This window comes from Nymphaea colorata, chromosome 7, assembly GCF_008831285.2.
Source record: "Nymphaea colorata isolate Beijing-Zhang1983 chromosome 7, ASM883128v2, whole genome shotgun sequence".
NCBI lineage: Eukaryota > Viridiplantae > Streptophyta > Magnoliopsida > Nymphaeales > Nymphaeaceae > Nymphaea > Nymphaea colorata.
In genome coordinates, this window is record NC_045144.1 from 19,509,322 (window position 1) to 19,534,527 (window position 25,206).

At 40.2% G+C, this 25,206-nt stretch overlaps 1 protein-coding gene across 2 annotated transcripts in view; it reads right to left on the minus strand.

The window, feature by feature from the left end:
* Positions 1-19,580, minus strand: part of LOC116257985 (agamous-like MADS-box protein AGL9 homolog) — a 38,760-nt gene extending 19,180 nt beyond the window's left edge. Inside the window, exon 1 of one of the 2 annotated variants that reach the window (XM_031635031.2) lies at positions 19,113-19,580. In XM_031635031.2, coding sequence (XP_031490891.1) covers positions 19,113-19,297 — 185 coding nt within the window. In that variant the 5' untranslated portion in view covers positions 19,298-19,580. The remainder of the gene's footprint in view (positions 1-19,112) is intronic. The other variant, XM_031635029.2, reaches the window with a different exon arrangement.
* Positions 19,581-25,206: the final 5,626 nt, after the last annotated feature.

Here is a 25,206-nt window from a genome sequence, read left to right on the forward strand (position 1 = left end):
TTAGAAGAGCTTTTTGTGGCCGACTTTTATGCGGCACTAAAATCCACATGGGAGGAACTTGACTACTACTCTGATGATACTTGCAATTGTCCACAAGGCCAGATGCGGTATTGGGCCAAGGAATGGAAAAACAAGATGTTTATGTTCTTGACTGGATTGAATGACCTGATTTATCTCTCTCTCACTAGTCCTGATATTTCCTTTGTTGTGAATGTGATGAGTCATAACTGATGTTCACTTAAAGGCAGTTGACAAGAATTTATGTTACTTAAAGAAGAGTCTTGGCAAGGGTTTCTTGTATGTTAAGCAAGACTTTTTTTATTCAGATGCTGACTGGTGACTGCATAGAATGTGTGGATACCAAGAGATCCACCTCAAGTTACTGTATTCACTTGGAAAGAAATCTCGTGGTGTGGAGAAGAGACAAGATGTTTACTCCCGCTCCAGTGCTGAGGCTAAATATAGGGTTGTAGCCATGGCAGTCTCTGAGATGTTGTGGCTGAAAGTGCTATTGACTGACATCAAAATCGAAACTGAGGGTCTAATGAAAATGCATTATGATAACAAGTCTGCAATAAACTTGACTAACAATCCGATGTTACATGATAGAACGAAGCATGTTGAGATTGAACGTCATTTCATTCGAGATAGAATTGATGCTAACGAGCTTGTCCTACCTTACATGAAGTCCGAAGATCAAACCGCTGATGCACTGACCAAGGCCTTGCCATCTACTTCAGAGAGAAATGTATTCAAGTTGGGCATGTTCGACTTGTATGGTCAACTTTAGGGGTGTAACCAAGAATTAACAGAGAGAGTGACTGGCAGCTGGTGAGCACCGAAATCATCTCCCAACATCGTGGTTTTGTCCTCATGTTGAGGGTTTTCCATGTTATAGTTTGTGTTCCCTCTGTTCTTTTTATTCAACAGGTTAGTAGTAGAAATGTATTCAAGTTGGGCATGTTCGACTTGTATGGTCAACTTTAGGGGTGTAACCAAGAATTAACAGAGAGAGTGACTGGCAGCTGGTGAGCACCGAAATCATCTCCCAACATCGTGGTTTTGTCCTCATGTTGAGGGTTTTCCATGTTATAGTTTGTGTTCCCTGTGTTCTTTTTATTCAACAGGTTAGTAGTCGTCGGATTTAGATTTGTGATGAAATGTTGGGCTTGGGTAGATTGTGTGTTCGAATATAGACATGGTTTCAATATGGATTTATGGATTGAAACAAGATAGTGTCAAATTTGGGTCTAAGTCACATAGGTACGGGTTTAGTTCAGGCATAGAGATACAAGTACAAACACGACAATTTTAAAAAATATGGGTATATGGGGGGTACAACAGGAATGAACTCTAAAAACAGAATAAAAATTGAGTTAGAAAAAATTAAATAATGTAAAACTAAGCAGTTTGGATCATTTTCAATTTAAAAGGTACCCAAATGTGTCCAAGTACCCACTTTGGACACAAGTACAACGACACGGGTACATGGATCTTATCTGGGTCAACCAATTTTTAAGCTAAAACATTGGATCCAAATTGAAACAGACATATCCTTGAACCAAATGTTGAAATTGAAGGCCAAGGAAACAGTTTGATCCACAATATGCATGTGAATATAACTTGGATAGGATTAGGGTTGAAGATAATCTTGGGTTGAACAAAAAGTTTTGAATCTGATTTAGGAGTCAACATGGTTATTGCAATCTAACACCAATTTCAATTGAGCTGGAGACCCAGATAAAGCATGGTTGTTGCAATCTAACACCAATTCCAATTGCACAGATTGTATAGAAAAAGATATGACGCAGTGACAATAATGTGTTTGAGTCGTCCAAGGAAGAGTAGAACCAATATATAAACCTCACCTAAAAAAGAAACCAAAAAGACACATAGATCCCATCAGAGATGTTAGAATATCGTGTGTAAGGGAACCGGGTCTGGATATGGACCTGGCCCCATGGGCACGGGAACCGAGAGTGGCTCGGTACCCTAGGCGGGTTTCCCCCTTATAGGGTACCGGGTTTCCCCCTTATAATCCCACTAAGTGTTGTTTTGTTGATTAAGTGGAATATAATTTTCTCTTTCCTAGGGTTGCGGTTTTGCCCCTAGGTTACAGCTTCTCCGTGGTTTTTCACCTCTTCTTGACTCTGCTGTTGCGTATTTCTTCATGGTATCAGAGCTACCGTGTGTGGGTTTTGCTCTGTGATCGTGCGCTTCCATCGTTTCCGCCGCTGCCGCCAGTTCCAGCGCCACCGCCTGTTCCAGCGCCGTCGCCTTTCCTGCGTCGCCGGCGTCATCATCGCCGCCATCATTGCTGCCGCCGTCGCTATCACCGCCAGTAATTCTTCCGCCTCCGCTACCTCTTGTCTGTCGTCTCTGGTGCTGGGTATTGCTTCTCTTTGGTGATTGTGATGGCCGAAGCGATGACTCCCAAGATCGATGATGCCCTAGATACGGGCAGCAATACCAAGAGCGAGAACTTGCCTGTTCAAGTCACCTCCATCCGGCTGAACAAGGACAACTATCTCTCTTGGTCTGCTGCCCTAGAAATCGGGATAACCAGTCGTGGTCGCCTGCCCTATATTACTGGGGAGAAATTGAAACGGATCCGCGATGGGCGACTTGGGCATTGGAGGATAGTCAGGTGGAAGTATGGATCATTAGTTTTGTTTCCGCAGATATTCAGCCTCTGATCTTGCGTAAATCGACTGCATACGGCATGTGGACTGTGCTTGCGCGGATGTATGGCCGTAAGAAGAGAGTATTGCGTACATACCAAATCAAACGTAGCATCTACTCTCTTAAACAGGGTGACTTGTCTGTAGCTTCTTTCTTTGCAGCCCTGAAGACTAAATGGGAGGAACTAGACTACCATGTGAATGATGACTGGCATTGTGGTTCTGATCATGCCCTGTACTGGGACAAAGAATGGATGGACCAGACTTTTATTTTCCTTGGAGGCTTACGCGATGAATTTGAATCCATTAGGAGCCAAATTCTCAATTGTGACGAGATCCCCGGGATTGAGGAGGTGTATGCCTGGGTGGAATCTGAGGAACAACGTCGTCAAGTTATGCATATTGACTCCAGCCATGGGAGTTCCCCCTCAGCGTTTGTTAGCCGTGCCTCTGGGACTGGACAGCGTCCTGTTCGACGTTGTAGTCATTGTAACAAGTTGGGGCATTCTGTGGATTTTTGTTGGGATATTCATCCTGAGAAAAGACTTGTTCGTGGTCGCCCTCCTTCTAGTCGGCGGGGTTCTTCTGTTCCTGACGCTAGTCAGGGTAGTTCCCCCTCAGCGTTTGTTAGCCGCCCCGGGATTGAGGAGGTGTATGCTTGGGTGGAATCTGAGGAACAACGTCGTCAAGTTATGCATATTGACTCCAGCCATGGGAGTTCCCCCTCAGCGTTTGTTAGCCATGCCTCTGGGACTGGACATCGTCCTGTTCGACGTTGTAGTCATTGTAACAAGTTGGGGCATTCTGTGGATTAAGTTGGGGCATTCTGTGGATTTTTGTTGGGATATTCATCCTGAGAAAAGACTTGTTCGTGGTCGCCCTCCTTCTAGTCGGCGGGGTTCTTCTGTTCCTGACGCTAGTCAGGGTAGTTCCCCCTCAGCGTTTGTTAGCCGTGCCTCTGGGACTGGACAGCGTCCTGTTCGACGTTGTAGTCATTGTAACAAGTTGGGGCATTCTGTGGATTTTTGTTGGGATATTCATCCTGAGAAGAGACTTGTTCGTGGTCGCCCTCCTTCTAGTCGGCGGGGTTCTTCTGTTCCTGACGCTAGTCAGGGTAGTTTCTCAACTGTTGAAAAATCAAAACTTTCCTCCGATCAAATCAATGAATTACAAGCTTATATCAGTCGGCTGTCTACTACGCAAGAGGAAACTTCCACGTCCGAAGGAGTTAAATTAGCTCAAGCTGTTGTAGCCACAAGCGATCAAGGTAATCTCTCAATTGTCCTCAAGGCAGCAACGCGTGTCTATGGCTGACGAGTCTTCTATTTCTGTGGCTGGAAAAGGGAGTTTGTCCTTGTTGAATAAATATCATCTTCATAATGCTCTCCATGTTCTCAATATTCCTGTGTAGCCACAAGCGATCAAGGTAATCTCTCAATTGTCCTCAAGGCAGCAACGCGTGTCTATGGCTGACGAGTCTTCTATTTCTGTGGCTGGAAAAGGGAGTTTGTCCTTGTTGAATAAATATCATCTTCATAATGCTCTCCATGTTCTCAATATTCCTGTGAACTTGTTATCTGTCAACAGTATTACCAGAGAACTCAATTGTAATCTAATCTTTTTTGCTGATCATTGTTCCCTGCAGGACTTGGTGACGGGGAAGAAGATTGGGATTGGTTCGGTTATTGATGGACTCTACAGACTGCCCGTGCAAGTTGCGTCTACCTTGATCTCAGCCACTAGTAGACGGTTGTCAGGCATGGAAGACAGATCTACCATTATGCGATGGCACGAGCGTCTTGGGCATCTCCCTTTCCAGTTGATCAAGAAGTTGTTTCCAAGGCTTTTTACTTCTGTTTCTATTGACTCTTTCTCATGTGAAGTTTGCCAGTTGGCTAAACATGTCAGGGCTTCGTACCCTACTTCTCTCAATAAAACCACTCGTCCGTTTGCTTTGGTTCACTCTGATGTTTGGGGTCCTTCGGGAGTACCCACTTGTCGTGGTTTTCACTATTTTATGACTCTTATTGATGACTTCTCCCGTTGTACGTTCGTGTACCTGTTAAAAGAACGTAGTGAAGTTCCCATCATTGTCAAAAATTTTGTTGCATTTGTTGAGACTCAATTTCAGACCTCTGTTCAAGCTTTCTGCACCGATAATGCTCGGGAGTATGTCTCCCAATCTCTAGATGATTTCTTGAGGAACAAGGGTATTATTCATGAGACATATGTTCCATAGCATGTTCCTAAGCGCTACTGGGGTGATGCTCTTCTCACTAATGCCCATCTGATTAACCGTATGCCTACTCGTGTGTTGAATGGTCGTTCTCCCTACCCTGTCCTTAGGCCCACTCATAACCCTTGGCCTCTTACTCCTCGAGTGTTTGGGTGTACTTGCTTTGTTCATGACCATAGTCCAACCCTTAAAAAACTTGATCCTCGGTCCGTCAAAGCTGTCTTCTTGGGGTATTCTCCAACTCAGAAGGGATATAAGTGTCTTGACCCTACTACCTCCAAAATTTATGTCTCTGGGGATGTTGCCTTTCATGAACATGAGGCGTATTTTCCTGTGAATCATCTTCAGGAGGAGTGTATAGGGAAAAGTGTGGAAGCCTCCAAAATTTATGTCTCTGGGGATGTTACCTTTCATAAACATGAGGCGTATTTTCCTGTGAATCATCTTCAGGGGGAGTGTATAGGGAAAAGTGTGGAAGAGTATTCCTCAGACCAGCTGGTTCAGTTTATGGATTTTTTAGAGTACAAGGTCAGCCACAATGTGACAGAGACAGTCAGAGGTGATAGCGACAGCCCTGTGCAAGGGAACTCTGTGGATGATCAGCCTACTCGTGTGTTGAATGGTCGTTCTCCCTACCCTGTCCTTAGGCCCACTCATAACCCTTGGCCTCTTACTCCTCGAGTGTTTGGGTGTACTTGCTTTGTTCATGACCATAGTCCAACCCTTAAAAAACTTGATCCTCGGTCCGTCAAAGCTGTCTTCTTGGGGTATTCTCCAACTCAGAAGGGATATAAGTGTCTTGACCCTACTACCTCCAAAATTTATGTCTCTGGGGATGTTGCCTTTCATGAACATGAGGCGTATTTTCCTGTGAATCATCTTCAGGAGGAGTGTATAGGGAAAAGTGTGGAAGCCTCCAAAATTTATGTCTCTGGGGATGTTACCTTTCATAAACATGAGGCGTATTTTCCTGTGAATCATCTTCAGGGGGAGTGTATAGGGAAAAGTGTGGAAGAGTATTCCTCAGACCAGCTGGTTCAGTTTATGGATTTTTTAGAGTACAAGGTCAGCCACAATGTGACAGAGACAGTCAGAGGTGATAGCGACAGCCCTGTGCAAGGGAACTCTGTGGATGATCAGCCCACAGCCCGTGATAATCTGTTCGGCCAGGTGTACATCAGAAAGAAGACAGATGTGGTTGAAGATGTTGATGTAACCAATCTCAATCCTGTGAGTTCCCCGGATGACCCAAGTCCAATAGATGAAGAGCTTCCCATAGCCTTACGCAAGAGAACCAGGTCATGTACTTCTCACCCTATTCACAGATTTGTCTCATGCGAAACTTAGTAAGAATTACAAATGCTTTATTACATCCCTGTCTAAGTCTGTGATCCCCAGGTGTGTGGAAGGGAACTCTGTGGATGATCAGCCCACAGCCCGTGATCATCTGTTCGGCCAGGTGTACATCAGAAAGAAGACAGATGTGGTTGAAGATGTTGATGTAACCAATCCCAATCCTGTGAGTTCCCCGGATGACCCAAGTCCAATAGATGAAGAGCTTCCCATAGCCTTACGCAAGAGAACCAGGTCATGTACTTCTCACCCTATTCACAGATTTGTCTCTTATGCGAAACTTAGTAAGAATTACAAATGCTTTATTACATCCTTGTCTAAGTCTGTGATCCCCAGGTGTGTGGAAGATGCCAGAGAGGATCCTAATAGCACTTATTGTGCAAAAGAAGTGGAGCATGGACCAACTTGATGTCAAGAATGTATTCTTGAACGGCCATCTAGAAGAAGAGGTCTGTATGAGTATGCCCCCTGGATATGCTCAAAGCGGAAAATGTTGTCATTTCAAGAAAGCCTTGTATGGACTAAAGCAGTTTCCTAGAGCTTGGTTTGAAAGACTGAGGATAGTGATGAAGACTAATGGATACAAACAGGGAAATGGTGATCACACCGTATTCATTAAGCAGAGAAATGGTTTGGTGAGTCTCCATCTTGTATACGTTGATGATATGATTGTTACAGGTGACGATGAAGAAGAGAAAAAGAAGATGAAGGAGAGGTTAGCTGCTGAATTTGATCTAAAAGATCTAAGTAAACTAAGGTACTTTCTGGGGATAGAGATTGCTCGATCAGAGACAGGGCTTGTTATGAGCCAAAGGAAGTACATTTTGGATCTCTTAACTGACAACATCCTGGATGAGGAAGGAAAAGGTCGGTATCAGAGGTTGGTTGGTAAGCTCATCTATCTTACCCTCACTCGCCTTGATATCACCTATGCTGTGAATGTGTTGAGTCTACTGATTGTCACTGGAAGAGTGCAGAAAGAGTGTTGAGGTATCTAAAAAATGACCCCTGACGCACATTGAGCGGGGTGCACTGATGCAAGCTGTGAATGTGTTGAGTCTACTGATTGTCACTGGAAGAGTGCAGAAAGAGTGTTGAGGTATCTAAAAAATGACCCCTGACGCACATTGAGCGGGGTGCACTGACTGCATCTTTCTAGGGGTAACCTGGTTGTATGGAGAAGTAAAAGGCAGGAAGTTTGTTCTAGATCCAGTGCTGAGGCTGAATACAGGGCGGTTCAGATATTGGAATTGAAATGGAAGAGAAGATGAAGATGTACTGCGACAACAAATCTGCGATTAACCTTGCAAATAATCCCGTCCTGCATGACAGAACCGAACACGTGAAGATTGCCCTGATATCACCTATGTTGTGAATGTGTTGAGTCAGTTTATGCATGCTCCTACTGATTGTCACTGGAAGAGTGCAGAAAGAGTGTTGAGGTATCTGAAAAATGACCCCTGACGCACATTGAGCGGGGTGCACTGATACTAGGAGGTCTACCACAGGGTACTGCATCTTTCTAGGGGGTAACCTGGTTGTATGGAGAAGTAAAAGGCAGGAAGTTTGTTCTAGATCCAGTGCTGAGGCTGAATACAGGGCGGTTCAGATATTGGAATTGAAATGGAAGAGAAGATGAAGATGTACTGCGACAACAAATCTGCGATTAACCTTGCAAATAATCCCGTCCTGCATGACAGAACCAAACACGTGAAGATTGATCGCCACTTCATACGACAAATCTGCGATTAACCTTGCAAATAATCCCGTCCTGCATGACAGAACCAAACACGTGAACATTGATCGCCACTTCATACGGGAACGCATTGATTCAAAGGAGTTGATCCTGCCTTATATGAAGTCTGAAGATGAAATTGCAAATGTTTTAACCAAAGCCTTATGTACATCTCAATTTGAAAAAAATGTGAGCAAGCTTGGCATGTTTGACATGTATGCCAAGCTTGAGGGGGAGTGTTAGAATATCGTGTGTAAGGGAACCAGGTCTGGATATGGACCCGGTCCCATGGGCACGGGAACCGAGAGTGGCTCGGTACCCTAGGCGGGTTTCCCCCTTATAATCCCACTAAGTGTTGTTTTGTTGATTAAGTGGAATATAATTTTCTCTCTCGTAGGGTTCATCAAACTCAAATTTAATCTGAGAAAGAAAAATTGAGCAATGACAATTCAATTCCTTCATTTCATTGAAAGCACATTGCACACAGCCTCTAAGGCATGTTCCATGTCTGCACTCATGAGCAGAAGGTTAAGCCTCCGTGCAGCTCCCTGTTGATTGTGTTCCTCTCGCAGCTTTTTTTTCATTGCTCCTTCAATTGGCCTAACACTTTAGATGAGATATAACCATGTTAAGCCTCTGGCACCTTTTTTTTCATTGCTCCTTCAATTGGCCTAACACTTTAGATGAGATATAACCAATTACTTGAAGGGTTTGCTTTCGGTTAGTTTGTTGACTGTAGGGTGGACTAGAAAGGAATATGCAATGCTTATTTATGATATGTTGCCACAGTGTGATTCTCACGCTGAGGATGAATCTGTCCATCAAATTCTTGTAAAATTTACAAGTTTCAACAGATTCAGATTCTTATCAAACTCAGAAATAGGCAACTATTACTAAGCTTCCCACATGTTGGAATCACATAGACTCTCATTGACACTTTGGCAAATTTCTATGAATAAGTATTGTTTCCTACAGATGATCACTTTTCAAACTTCCCTAGTATTTACCAAAGAACAACCTCCTTTCTTCGGACGTTTGTGTACCTCTGTCTCGCATGCTCACAGTTGCAGCGCTCTCTCTCTCTCTCTCTCTATATATATATATGTATGTATACCGATAGGAGGGAGGTTAGTCAAACCTGCTCTTCAAGCATATATTTACCACCACATGCTGCCAATAGTCAGGAACCTCAAGCAAGACAGCCATAGATCTAAGCTACACCGAAGATATCCGTATCAAAAGAAAGCAATGAGAAGAGAATAATCCCAAAACATCAATCAACACTTAAGATATTGAATATTTGCAAGAAAAAGAAAACTCAACTATTAGCACCTCGCTCACAAGGTGCAAACTTTGGAAATCAACTTCGTAACGTCCTTCTTTATTTGCCTCATAACTCAACAGGGTCTAAATATGTAGTTGAAAGTTTATGGCATTCAGCAAGTACCACAAAGGCAAAGCATTGATAAAAACCCAATCTCCTATTTGGTGCATCTGATTTTGAACGATCGCCAAATGAGTTTTGGCCCCTTGCATAATTTCCCTTGCATAATTTCATCCATTGTGCTAAGGAGAATGCTAGGTACGCCATGCCACATGTGTACTTTGTTCGAGTGAGATACCTATGTCAACCAGGGTACAACAACAGGTATACCCTTGGACACGGCCTGGACACAGTCAAACCAGTATCAGGTGTGGTCAACACACCCATGGCTGTATTTATCCATTTTTGGACTCGGTCAAAGTTGAACAATTCCATTTTTGTCCACTAATTAGGTTTGCTTTTAAGCAATCATGTTTATATAATAGAAATGAAGATCCCTTGATAAACACAAAAGGGCTGTTAGCCTGTTCATATTCTCTATGGTCCAATTCCACCTATTCAGCAATATTTTTTCCGATAAGATTTTCCGGCTTTTCCACTGACTTAATTTTCATTAATAGAACTTTCTATATTGTGTTGTTCACTTAAAATCTTGTTTATATATATATATTGTGTGTTGTGTACGACCCAACAATTTTCATTAATAGAACTTTCTATAGTGTTGTTCACTTAAAATCTTGTTTATATATATATATTGTGTGTTGTGTACGACCATGTTGTTGGGTCGGGTCCAGCCTCAAAAGAGGACCCGACCCGGCCCCTCACTTAAGTGACGGGCGGGTGAAGGAGAGGGCACCACCCGATGGTGCCCCTCCCTCTTACGACGCCTCACACATCTCTCTCTCTCGTTAATTCATTTGGGGAAAAAGAAGAGGGTTTTCTCTTGTGGCTGCTCACATCAAGAGGAGAGGAAGAAGAGGAAGGCAAGGAAGAGAAGAAAAGAAGCAAGGCGCGTGGGTCGATTGGCACGCCAGTTTGTGTACACTCTAGTTTATGTACACTCCAGTTTGCGTTTATTTTCAGAAAGGATAAAAAAATAGGTATGGTGCATCTATGATTCTATATTTGTTTATGTTATTTTGTTAATTCAATATTTTAACTCTTTAATTTTCTTCTTACAATTAAATGCAGCTGTAGATCATCTCAATATATGCAGAAGAATTGAATTTAATGAAGAAATTTAATGAAGACTTACAAACTGCTAATTTGGATTTAGATGATCTTCCTTCTGATGAATTTGCTGATTTTGCTGACGACATAGATTTTAGTGAAAGAACTGAAGATAATCAAGAAACCGATGGATGAAAATTAGAATGATGAAAAATTAAGACAAAAATGATTAATTTCATTTTATTTTTTTAAATGTTGAATCAATTGATGGAACAATCCTTAAAACACTAATGATCTAATTCATTGGGTAGCGTTTGATGGCTGGAGATATGTTTCCGACAAGAAGTTTTCAGAAATTTATCAATGGAAATGGTGGGTTGCTCTGAAACCCTTTGCAAAGGAGGAGGAAGAAGAAGATGTGGCTCGAGGAGGAAAAAGGGAGTGAGGGAGGAAGAAAGGAGGCAGAGGAAGAAGGGAAGGAGGGAGGAGGGGAGCGAGGGAGGAAGAAGGGAAGGAGGAAGGAGGGAGGAGGGGAGCGAGGGAGGAAGAAGGGAAAAAGGAGCGAGGAAGAAGGGAAGGAGGAAGGAGGGAGAAGGGAGGCGAAGGAGGAGGAGGAGGAGGAAGAAGAAGGGAGGCGAAGGAGGAGGAAGAAGAAGATGTGGCTGGAGGAAGACAAAAGGTTTCCGGCGATGGCGATAATGTTATTCAAGTCGTCGTCCGCCGATTGTCCTCCGGTCGCCGGATTCCAGTGAGATATCAGAAACACCCAAATTGGCGCCGATTGTCCTCCGGTCGCCGGATTCCAGTGAGATATCAGAAACACCCAAATCGGTAAGCAGGGGGATCCAAGCGAAGACTAACCTTCTCTCCCTCCTTCCACTTCTTCCTCCGCCTCCCTTCTTCTTCTTCCCCCCTCTTTTTCTTTTTCCTCCGCCTCCCTTCTTCCTCACTCCTTCCCTTCTTTCTCCCTCTTTCTCGCCGGATTCCAGTGAGATATCAGAAACACCCAAATCGGTAAGCAGGGGGATCCAAGCGAAGACTAACCTTCTCTCCCTCCTTCCACTTCTTCCTCCCTCGCTCCACTTCTTCCTCCTCCCTCTTTTTCTTTTTCCTCCGCCTCCCTTCTTCCTCACTCCTTCCCTTCTTTCTCCCTCTTTCCCTTTTTCCTCCGCCTCCCTTCTTCCTCACTCCTTCCCTTCTTTCTCCTCCCTCTTTCTCTTTTTCCTCTACCTCCCTTCCTCCTCCCTCCTTCCCTTCTTCCTCCGCATCCCTTCTCCCTCCGCCTCCTTCCTCCTCCCTCCTTCCTTGCCTTCTTCTCTGGGTCCCTTCTTCCTCCTACTAGTAAAAAAAAAATCCGAAAAAATGTTTCCATTCCTCCAGCTGGAAACATTTTTCCAAAAATATATTTCTGTTTCCACCTTTAATGGTAAAAAAAAAATCACGTTTGATAAACTGAAAAAATTTTAAAAATCGAAACATATTTCCTATGCTACAAAAAAGTTCCGACCCATCAAGCGCTACCTTGTTGATTTGTAGTGGTTATTTGTTAAATTTTATTTAAATTTTTCTGATAATATATATATATATATATACATATATATATATGCATCTATACAATAATGTCTTGAACCTTATTGCATCCAGCACCCATGAGGCCATGACAATTTAAATGAACAAGTTTATATGAACGCCCTTCCTAAACTTGGCTTGCTTTAAGATAAAGTTTTACATCTAAAAAAAGCACCTCATGACTCAAAACTAGTGTCCCAGGCCTACCATATTTGATCAAAATTTTCGATCATGCTATTCAAATACTACCATATTTATGAAAAATACTTATAATAATAATTATATTTTTGTTATATGTTGATGATACATAATTTCAAAAAAGAATCATTTTCTAAAACAATTTCTTGAAAATTGCTTTTGAATACTGATTTGAAAAGACTGTAATATGAAAATAATTGTATTGTTGTTATATGTATAATTGTACTGTTGTTATATGTCGATGACATGATAATCACGATTGTCAAACAACGATGATAAAAGAACCATTAAAAGTAAAACAATTTCGTAAAAATTACTTTCAATTTGAAAGGACCTAAATTATTTTCTTGAAATTGCCTACAGCTTTGAAGAAGCTCTTTGCTTTCACAGATGAAACTTACTAGTGAAATATATTAATAATTTTAAATGACAAAATTATAAATTCCTCAAAAACTCTAAAAATAAAAATGAAAATTGATGATAAAGAGATACTAAAAACCTTCATTCCATTTCAACAAATTGTTGGTGATCTCTTTTTACTCTATTATTAAATCAGAGCTCATGCAGTCCATATTCTAAGTCAATTCCAACAAAAACTCACTTAATACATATAGAAGCAGCAATGAGAATTATACCTTATATCAAGAACACAATCAACAAATAACTCTTTTTATCTTTCTCTTGACAAATTGTTGATTCTCTCTATCATCAAACCAGATATGGCTCATGCGATTCATATTATAAGTCTCCAACAAAAACTCACTTCAACATATAGATGCAACAATGAGAATTAATACCTTAAGTCAAGAACACAATCAAGAAAGGGTTCTTTTTATCTTTCTCCACCATTGATTTTTGTATATTCTTAAGTAATTCATTTAATTTCTACATAAAATTATAGGTCAATTCCTTAAGTAATTTGTTAATTTCTAAATACAGTTCCTTAAGTAATTCATTAATTTCTAGATAAAGTTATAAGTCAATTCCAACAAAACTCACTTCAATACATACAAAGGCAACCATGAGAGTACCATGAGCATTGTGCCTTATGTCGAAAATAAAATCAACAAAACTCACTTCAATACTCACCAAGGCAACCATGAGAATTGTGTCTTATGTCAAACATACAATCAACAAAAACTTTTTTTATTTTTTCTTATGTAAATTAAAATTAATTACTTGGATGCTGAATAAAATAGAGATCCTAATAACAAGCACTCCACCATTGATTTTTGTGTGTTCTTAGATAATTCACTAAGTTCTTGACAATACAAAAAACAGAACTAAATATCCTATCTCCAGATATCCCTATTATCAACCGAAGATGAATATCGAGCCATGGCATCTACAACAACAATATAAAATATAAATATCGAGCCATGACATCTACAACAATAGTGTGACTCAAAACTTTATTGAGTGAAAGATAAAGAAAATTCATTTAATTGATCCTGTTTAGAATTATTATTTATTCAGGTATAGTCATCTACTGATCTTAAATTTGAACATTTAGTTTTAAATAATATATATACATGTCAAATTTTGCATAACTTTAAATACTAAATGTATAACATTTTTTCTATCGAAATGTTGATCACTGATATGTTAAACTTTGCTACTTCGTTATGTTAATGTCCGCTGTTAATGTGCGCAAATAGAGAGTAACAGCAGTAGTCTAGTCACCCACTTTTACCATTACCACAAGTAAACACAACTTAGTGGTTACTATACTTGATGCGTTGACTTATTTCTTCAGTTATACACAAAATAAGGTCATTCTCCAACTTCTATATATTCAAATGACAAGTCATGTTTTGTCTTTATTTTGAGGATAATGGTTAACAAAACCCAGCCCAACCCAGTCCGAACCACAGGTTTCGCACCTCAGAAAATCTGCATTAACTTAATGGAAAATCTCATCCAAAGGAGCTGTTGACTAGTCCAACAGCTAGCTTATTGGTAAAACAAAAGAAAAATAAAGATAAACCATGGAAAATAAAAAGAAAGCATAAAGTACATTGAACCTACTAATGTATTAACATTTTATAAACATATAAGTGATAAGACATAATACGCATAAAATAATATAATATTTATGTAATCAAATATACACGGATATATGCATATAAGAAAGATTCTATATAAATAAAATCTGACATATGTTACTAAGTAACATTAACAGAGACTACCACTACCAGTTTTTTCTGTAATTACCACACAAAGAGAGATCTATTAGGTAGTAACCATGTTCACACCATTAAAACAACTTCTTATAGACTCCATTCGTTGTTTCTAAGAACTAATATATCAAAAAAGAAAAATTGCTTTGTCCATATGCAAATATGGAAAGTCCATGCAGACACGGACAGACAAATCAATTTCATGCCGTCAATACTATCTACACTTAGTTTACAGTTAAAATGCAATGTGTAAGATGAAAGCCAAACTATAAAGACGAGAATTATTTTAAGGGCACAAAACAAAAATATAATTTTGTGCAAACGAATAATTGAAATAAAAATAAGGATATACGAAGAAACATACATACACACAGAGAGAAAGACAAATCAATTTCATGCCGTCAATACTATCTACCCTTACTTTACAGTTAAGCTGCAAGGTGTAAGATGAAAGCCAAACTATAAAGACGAGAATTATTTTAAGGGCACAAAACAAAAATATAATTTTGTGCAAACGAATAATTGAAATGAAAATAAGGATATACAAAGAAACATACATACACACAGAGAGAAAGACAAATCAATTTCATGCCATCAATACTATCTACCCTTAGTTTACAGTTAAGCTGCAAGGTGTAAGATGAAAGCCAAACTATAAAGACGAGAATTATTTTAAGGGCACAAAACAAAAATATAATTTTGTGCAAACGAATAATTGAAATAAAAATAAGGATATATGAAGAAACATACATACACACAGAGAGAAAGACAAATCAATTTCATGCCGTCAATACTATCTACACTTAGTTTACAGTTAAGCTGCAATGCGTAAGATGAAAGCCAAACTATAAAGACGAGAATTATTCTAAGGGCACAAAACAAAAATATAATTTTGTGCAAACGAACAATTGAAATAAAAATAAGGATACGAAGAAACATACATACATACAGAGAGAAAGCTAAGCAAAAAGAAAGAGGCAAAAAAAGACAAAATGAACCAACGATATTGTAAAGAGTGAGGATATTGTAAAGGGTGAGGCCAACAAGAAACAGATGAAGAACTGAAGGGAGAGAGAGACCTTTGAAGAACGAGGATGATAGAAAGAAAGAGAGACAGTCCAACCTCGTCAGCCTATCTATTGTCGGGTATAAAACCACCATATACAAGACATATCGATTATGACAGGGAAAAAGGAAAAAAAAAAAAAAAGAAAGCCCACATTAGCCGCTCATAAAACAAACTATTGTCAGCCATACAAATTTATGTTCCTAAGTAATATGCATCAAAAATAGTATTTAGATGTCAGTGAATATAAGTCCAACATACAGAAAGAAGAATTATTGTTAGCCTCGCAAATTTATGTTCCTAAGCAATATGCATCAAAAATAGTATTTAGATGTTAGTGAATTCAAGCCAACATACAGAAAGAAGATATTGTTGCTGATATGTAACAAAATATAGAACAAGAAAAGACGAAATTTAGGTCCAATTGCCTGTTCTTTGTTAACTTGATCCCTTAAACTCAAAAGAGTTGCATGGTAAGTGGAACAGGGAAAACTAGGAACCAGACATTCCCCATTAGGGCAGCTTTGCAGACTTAATTGAGTTCAGGGTTCGGATTATACAAGTTCCTTTCTACAATGACCAGTAAATATTCTTCTAGAAATAAAATTCACTAATCAGAAATGGATAAAGATCCAAGAGATCTACCTTTCCGTCATCATGTGCCTTCCCTTCATGAACTTTCTCCCAACTCTTTATTATATTGAAGAAAATGGAGGAATAAACGGACAAAGTACGCCTGCAACTTCTCTCCTTTTTTTCTGTGAAGAGGGAGCAGTCTCTCTCTCTCTCTCTCTCTTCATTGCAAAGCAATTCTTCCTTGCGGATAAGATGAATCAAGTTTAAGATGGTTTAAAAAAAAGAACCCATATTTTATGTAATAGAATAGGTAAAAGACGTTCGAAGTGAGTCTAGAGTGGTATGGGAAACCAAAATATCTCCCGGGTAGCAATTCTTCTCCATAATAAGGTAGATCAAATGAGTAAATTTGAAACGACCAAGAAAGTACGTCTGCTACAAAGAAAGTTACATACAAATAATTTTCTTGCCAACTGATAACTGCTATTCAAAACTAAATGAATCAAACTTGAAAAAGGGAAGTTGTACATGCATATATATTAAAGTGCATTCACTTTTTGGACAAAGTCCTACTTTTGAACTAAGTCCAGAAAGTCCTACTTTTGAACTAAGTCCAGAAAGTCCTACTTTTGGACTGTCAAAACTTTCTAATGTATCTCCAAATCGAATGTCGAATCTCAGAAGATCCATAGTGGTATACAAGAAGCGAATTTGAATGCCCATGCAAAAGAGTACATGCGCTGAAGGCCAATGAGTCCTCATACTAGTTAGTAGTTACAGATGCCCATTGACTCGGTCCGATTCTCTTTTGTCCATCCTTGAGGCGCTGTCGGTTACCCATGCTTTCATGCACGCTTTTAAATTGATTCAATCATCAATTCGTCAGAAATAACTTGCTTCATGGACTTCCCTTCGTGGCCTAAAAAGGGACACCTTTGTCTCTTCAACCTTGCCTTATATGGACAATTAATATGCAGACTAAGCTTTGATGTTCATGATCTTCATTAAATTATCTTCCCAAATAATTTGATCCCTTTGCTTAAGATGTCATTTACAACCTACTTGACTTGCAGCTCAACATAACATAACAGATGTTAGGTTCATCAAATATAGCACCACTGAGTCAGCACGACCATTTAGCACATGACTCCAGTAAAGCCTCTTCCAAATATGCTATTTCCTTTTCTAACTACGACACTGGGATTTTAGTAATCCGAACTGGCTGATCATAGACTACAGCATCTGTAAATCATTATGACCACCCAACAGACCATATTGGCCTTCTACGGAACTACATACAATAAAAGCAGCAAGGGTAATTAAAATAGAATAGCGTTGAAGTTCACCTAGGATAAGTACTAGCTCATTCCCTTCATACGCAGATGGCAGATGGAGAGAGCTTTCCATGGAAAGATGCACAACACCAGTGGCACCCGAAAAAAAAAAACATTCAGAGAACAAATAAAAAATTAGACTCAATAAAATAAGCAAATACATATAAATCTGAAACATAAAATACTAAGATAAAATAGAATAACCAATTTATAAGTAAATTATCTAGCACTTGATCACACGAAAGATGAAGCCCTTTTTTTGAGGTTTCCCGAATATATAGCAATTGGCTGGGAGCTTTTGTTAGATGAAACAGCATATGATTCAACGATGGCTGTGGTCTGTTGAGATGTAACGCCGACCGCAGACGCAGAACAGCAATATTGTCAGCTAGGCGGCGAGAAAAGGCGATTTCTGAAGAAAATATAGCAAAAGAGCTAACCCAGAAACCAAGGAGATACATGGGAGGAAAAATAAGTTACATCCAATCACAAAGCACTACTTGTCAGCAGAAGACTTATCCGGAATGTCGACAGAAAAAGGGCACCCGATATGGGCAACGTCACATCAAAGGACCAGAGATTCAAGAAATAACAAAGATGACACGCAGTGCGAGGAGGTTCAAAGGTCAGCACAATAAAACCTCGCTCAGAAGCTTGCGATCAAGTATCTCGAACCCATTCTCCGTTCCACTGGGTGGCTTCTTTGAAGAGGACGGCAGAATGGACGTCTGTGAAGACCGAACCTGAGCGAAAGCACTATTCTCAACGCGGAAATTTCCAACGAAACCAAGCAATTCTTTTAAGCCTTCTTTATACACGAGATGACGTGGACAGGATGATAACAGCACAAGCAGGCCGAGCTGGAAGAATTCAATGGGCTCAAAAAAATATTCAAACAGAGAAAAAAACGTGTGGATAGGAGTGGAAAATGAAATCGTTTCTCGAGCAACTCGTCTCATTGATAACATCACGTGATAAAGAAGCCCAAGAAACGGGAGAGCTTCCCCAAGACGACGCCACTGAATAGGAAAGAAAGTTAATCAAGACAGCGGCGAAAGGAGCAGAAGCCACGCGAGGAAAGAAAAGAAAAGAAAATAAAAGAAAAGAAAATAAAATAAAAGAACGCGATCCTAATGGCACCGGGCCGAGACGTTCACCAAATCGACGGCATCAAAGAAGAAAGAAACAGAAAGAGCTCTCCGAAAAGGTCTTCCGACCGAACTGAAAAGGAAAAGAATGAAAAAAAGGGTCAATCCACCGGCCGAAACAACGATCGAAGGCAAAATTCCGCGACAAATGTCAACAACTCAGGGAAGTATGACACACGGAGCAAGCAACAGAAGAAGAACCCCCACGAAATGTCGCCAGAAGCCAAACAAAGGGTCAATCCACAGGTTAAAACGACAATCGAAGGCAAAATTCCCCGAGAAATGTCAACAACGCAGGAGGTACAACACACGGAGCAATCAACGGCAGAAGAACTCCACGAAATGTTGCCAGAAGCCAAATGAATCACACCGGAAACCTTCCATAAACCCTGCTGCTCGCTTTTAACCACAAATATCGCATCAAGAACCCCCAAAAGAGGGACGAAATCAACAAAACGCAAACCTCCCGCTCCCTAAACCAGCGGGAAGGGAGCCCTAGCCAAACGGACAACGACAAAAAAAAGACAAGCACAGCGACGTACCTGGGATTGCTGGAGAACTCGTAAAGCTTGCCCTTGGAGCTGAAGATGATGAGCGCGACCTCCACCCCGCAAAGCACCGAGATCTCGTACGCCTTCTTCATCAACCCGTTCCGCCGCTTGGAGAAGGTTACATGCCTGCTCGCCCTGTTCTCGATCCTCTTCAACTCCACTCTCCTTCGTGCCATTTCCTTCCCAAAATTTCCTCCCTTTCTCTCTCGCTCTCCCCCGCGGATGACAACCAGGCAAGGTCGCAGACTGAAAAAGACCGCCGCGAATAGATAGGGGGGAGGGACAGGCTCGGCCTTTATATAGGCGAGTGAAGCTCACGCCCTCCCAACGTCCTCCTAGTCCCCCACGAGCCTGAGGCGATCGCTGGTACGGCCGGTGGGGTCGGCCGGCCCCACCCGGTTTTCTGCAGCGGCAGCGGAAGCGCCGATCGCAGGCGAGGTGGGCGCGCCGCCGTGGCCGCTCGCCACTGGCTGGCGCTGCGCCTCGCCGAGGCACGTTCCAGCTCCTTCACAACTCTCAACGAAGGGACCCTCGTGGCCCGGGAGCTCACCGGCGTGGCCAACTACCGGCCACACCCAGTGTCGGTCTCACACCATACAGGATCCGGATCAGCCCCACCGCAATCGTATAAATTCCAATTTAACTGAACTCCAAATTGTTTTTTCAGAAATCAGTTTCCAAATCGAATCGAACTTCAGTTTCCATCCACTTTGAAGCCACGGACATTTGCAGCTGTAATTTCTTTTTGTTTTTCTAAAAGTTTTGCTCATAATTATTTCTTCGTTTTTTTCATAACCCCTGGCCTCAAAAATAGGGACTAAAGGGACTTGGCCATCGTCTACCATCAACCTTTATTTTCAGTTACTTTTAGAAACAAGGAAGATTCCTTTATGTTTATAGGAGATTCGAATACTTCAACGTACTAAGTTGGCCGGATTATAAGCTGGTAAAAATCTGAATTGTAAATAGTAGGTACACTATACTCTAATTAATCACACAAAATCCTGACATTAATCAAAGATAGGTCCAAAATTATACTCATACGCTGTTAACAGCGTTTACGTAAAACTATCAATATCAAGTATAAACGGTGGGCCGACTCATATACAAGGCATCATCTTCATACAGTGACCTTCGATTATACTGCATGCATACTTAACTTTTAGCCGTTTCCACAAATCCAACCACATAACTGGCTGCATAATATTGAAAACAAAGAACATTTAAAATCTTACATGCATATTGAATCTTACAAGGGTCGTGAGATCAATGGCCTTAAACATGAAGTTCACCTAAATATTGATTATAAGGAGGTGTAGTTGAATTGGCAGAACAGTGGAAGGTTCATCATTAATTTGATTTTTTTTGTCAGTGTTGCTCATTAAACTTTTAGAGAAATCATAAATGCAACGCTCAGTTCTTTCTATGAACAGTGGCGTCTCGAGGTATCCCCTCCCTGATTCTTGGTACTTATATAAATACGAACACGCGAAGGCGTGGGGTTACTTCGCTGTCACGCGTTACGTATTTCGGTTACGTCAGTGGCTTCAGTTGCGCTCTGTAGAACCGTAGATCGAATGGCGGTTCCTCGCCAAGTGAAACTGTGATCGTGGCGGCGTTTGCACGTCCGCACCGCCACCGACTTGATCTGCGGTTACATTATTTTTTTATTTTTCCCGGTTCTCTCACGTCGCGGGGCCGAGGGAAGCAGGTTTTACGAAAGCCGAGGCGTTCTGGACGACCTTATCCGGACGTCTTATCCAGTCGCCATCAGCGGGCGGGGGGCGCGTGAATCGAGTCGCTCGCGCCCACAGGCTGGGGCGGACGTCCTCGTATGAATCTCCTTTTGAAATTTCTTTTTCATGTGGCCCCCTACTTTCACCTGTAATTTAGAAGAGCGCACCCTTTTTTTTTGTTTATTTTTTTTATGACGCCGACTTCTCGCTATTTAAATTTAATAATATTGATCGTCACGGTGTCTCGACGCGTGGTCGATTGATTTTACGCTCCCTGGGTAACCAACCACATGGGCAAAAAAAATTTCCAAAATTACAAAAAGGTACGTCAGTTAAAATAGCAGTTGTGATGGTATCATGGGGGAAGGAAGTCGTTGACCCACATGACAATAATCATAAATGGTAGGTATGTTTTTTGAATTGTGGAAAAAAGCGACCCCATAAATGTAATTTCTTTGTCGCAAGTTATTTTATTCAACTTTTATTTCATGTCCAATTCATATACACCTAACAAAACTTAGGAGAATATTCTCAAGCAGCGTCATTAGTATCAGCCTTGTTGCACTTTATCAACCTATCAACCAAGCTAGAAAGGCCCTCGAAATGACACTTATGATCTCCATACAGGCCAATATGGTAATGCGATACCTTTTTGCTCTATAATTATTTTTTAATTATGTAGACTCCAACCTACGTCAAGGTGAGGTTTGATTTCGTCCATTCACCAAGGGTAGTGGACCTGAGGACAAGGACAGGCGGGGCAGGCACATTTTTGTCCCCAAATTTTGGAATCCCAAACACAAAGGCTGAGCTATATGAGTGGGGTGGGCAAAGGGACCTGAAATTCGATGCCTTTAGTCAAATTTAGTAAAAGAAATGCCTTGAATCTAACTGTAACTAAGTTTACGATCAAAAGCCTTCAATATCTGATAAGACAAAGACATGGGCAGGTACATGTTTGTCCCCAGGCTAACGAGTCCCAGACACAAGAGATATGTTTTTGGACTTGTGGGAAAAAGCGACCCCATAAATGTAGTTTCTCTGTCATCAGTTATTTTATTCAGATTTTATTTCATGTCCAATTCATATACACCTAAGAAAACTTAGGAGAATATTCTCAAGCAGCGTGTCATTAGTATCAGCCTCGTTGCACTTTATCAACGTAGCTAGAAAGGCTCTCGAATGACACATATGATCTCACGGACCAATATGTTAAAGCGAGAATATTTAAAAATGTACCTTTTGCTCTATAGTTATTTGTTAATAATGTAGGCTCCAAGCTACATGAAATTGAGGCTTGATTTCGTCCATTCACCAGCCATAGCCAAGGGTAGTGGTGGACCTGAGGACAAGGACAGGCAGGGGAAGGTACGTTTTTGTCCCCAAACTTTAGAGTCCGGAACACAAAGGCTGAGCTATGTGAGTGGGATGGGCATTGGGACCTGAAATTCGATGCCTTTAGTCAAATTTAGTAAAGAAAAATGCTTCGAATCTAACTGTAACTAAGTATACGATCAAATGCGTTCAATGTTTGATAAGACAACGATAGGGGATAGGTGCACGTAGGGGCGAAGTTAGAAATTTTTTATGAGATGACCTGAATTAAAGTTTTTTTATTTTGATAAGAGCTTAAATATCATTTTTTAAAATTTTCATACAGGATAAGTGAAATTTTTTAAAATTTACATGTAATTTTTTTTTTTTTAAGGTAGGGTCAGGGCTCATGCAGGCCCTCTTTGGCTCCTTCCTTGGATACATGTTTGTCTCCAGGCTAAGGAGTCCGGGACACAAGAGATATGGCATCTCAATGGGTTCCTAAGATGGAAGTGTTGACCTCAAAGTGAATGCATTTAGTCGAACCCAGTAAAGGAACATGAGTTGGAATTTATTTCTAACTAAGTACATGGTTCAAGCGCCGACAAAATTTGAATCTAAATTTGAGATCCAATAAGTCAAACACAGGCAACATGTTTGTACCCATGCTTAGGAGTCCCAGACAAGAGGTGCATGAAATGTCCATGGGTTTGCAAGATCTAGTTATAACCTGAAACTGTATTCATTTAGTGGAATATGGTAGAGGAAAATGAGTTGAAATCCAGTTCACATGATTCAATTGACAACCCAACAAGGGCAAACACAAGTGGAGTTTTGGGCGCAAGGGGCATAGTGTGTCAATAGGGCTCTTAAGATATAATTATGGACCAAAAGCTAGATTGATTTCGTTTATTTTAGTGAAAGAACTTAAGTTGAAACTCGACTTGGATAAGATTCAAGCGACTAAATTTGAATATGAATTCGAGTTCTAAGTTCCCGAAGGGCATAGTGCAAATGGGTAGGTTTGGGGGAGTGTCGAAGGAGCATATGTATCTAAATTCGAAATACAATTATGCTCCTTGTGTCGTAAGGAAGTGAGCCGGACCTACGAGTTGAAGCACACAGTGATCTCACCACCACCTGATAGATAAAAAGGGCTTCCACTTTCACTATGACCATGTGCTAACCCTTAAATTCGAGTTCTAACAAGTAAAAAACAGACACGGCAGGCACACTTTTGTCCTCAGGCGCAGGAATCTGGACGCAAACAGTATGGTCCACCAGTTGGTGCGTAGGATTTAATTGTCCACCTGAAACTGGACCCATTTAGTCAAATCCAGTGAAGGAACGTAAGTCAGAGTCGATCCACTTTGCATTAGCGAGCCCACCATTTGGCCCCACACTTGTGGGATGGGACGTTGGCGTCCACAACTTGGCCGACCACACTCGTTCTAGGCCGTACGGCCTACTGGTGGCCCCCCGAGTGGAGCGGGGTTGTCCCCACTCGGGTCCGGGTACGCCTGCAGCAGAGCAGATTCGGTCATGGTTTTGTTTTTTTTGGATCGCAAAGATATGATTTAACGAATAAGGCATCTAAACATTTCACATTAATAAGTTATCGATTCTTATAATTGAGATCTCCATTCCATGTGAAGCAAGTTAGATCGTACAAGAAATTCGTTGAAACGGCACTGGTTTAAAAATACTTAAATTTGTTAGGGCACTTTTATATATATATATATTATATATATATATATATATATATATATAACATTTAAGATTTTAATTTAAAAATAAAAAACTTTTAAGAAACTATCCAAACCAGTCACAATGTGACTACGCCATTGCTGATTTATGAGGTTTAGATCATGCTAAAGGCAGAGGTGGGTGTGGGCAGTTGTTTATATAGACTCAAAAAGGGTTTAATTTCATATTGAAACTTGATGGTAGTTTTTCTTGTTTACATATAAATGCTCATCAAAAATTTAAAATCATATAACGAGTGCCCTTTAGCCATTTTTTGGCTTTGGTAAGAATTTCTTATTGTAAAGACTAAAAAATAGTTTCAAAAGAATTTGACAAGGACTGAAATATAATTATTCAATTTTTTTTTATATCAGTTAACTAAAATTTTTAAAATTTACAAGTGAAATGTTGATTTTCTGAAAAACTCAAGAATTCACACGCGGATATAAGTTCATCCAAGATACATCTGATTACAGATCCAGTTTCATATCTATTTAGTTGTATCTCATGAATAAATTCAAGTCCAATTGCTAATTGGATTGGGATTTGGCGGACAGCTTTATAACCGAATCTGAATCAAATATTGAACTGATATCCGATAAAGACATATCCGAGAACATGTAAATGTCATATTCTATAAAAGTAGGATTCAATTTATTTTGGTCTTGAAAGGGAATTTAAATCCAAGCCCAGATCTAGTTCTGATTACGTATCATCGAAAAAGGCAATTGTGTCCGACCAAAATTCGGGCAAAAAAGGAAATTAGGAGCTTTTACTAACACAAAAAAATGTTTATAAAAACTACACGAACATGTTTATTAGCACCATGTGTAATTTTACCCTACAAAAAACTTCTCTCCAATCAAACAGGACCTCAAATCGAAAGAAGGTTAAATTTCATCCTATATTTTTTTCCAGAAAAATTTACCGTGGTAAATTTACCACGTTAAATTCTTCCTTACAATCAAATGCAGTCTAAAATTTAAGCACATTTATGAAACACTTGTCATAGTTTTCATAAATCTACATCAATTTTGAAGTCAAATTGGTGAAATAATAACAAACTATGGTTGATAAAATGGTGACTTGGACTCGGATCAACTAAAGATTCGATCACCGGTTCAGAGAGTTGACTTGGTGACCTGGTCAAATCATAAAATTGATTATCGTATTTATTCTATAAATAAATGAATAAGATAAGTTTATAGGGATTTAACGTTTGATTTTTTTCATCAATTAAAACTGAATAACATGTAATACAAGTATTTAGGAATATTTAGTAAAGTTTG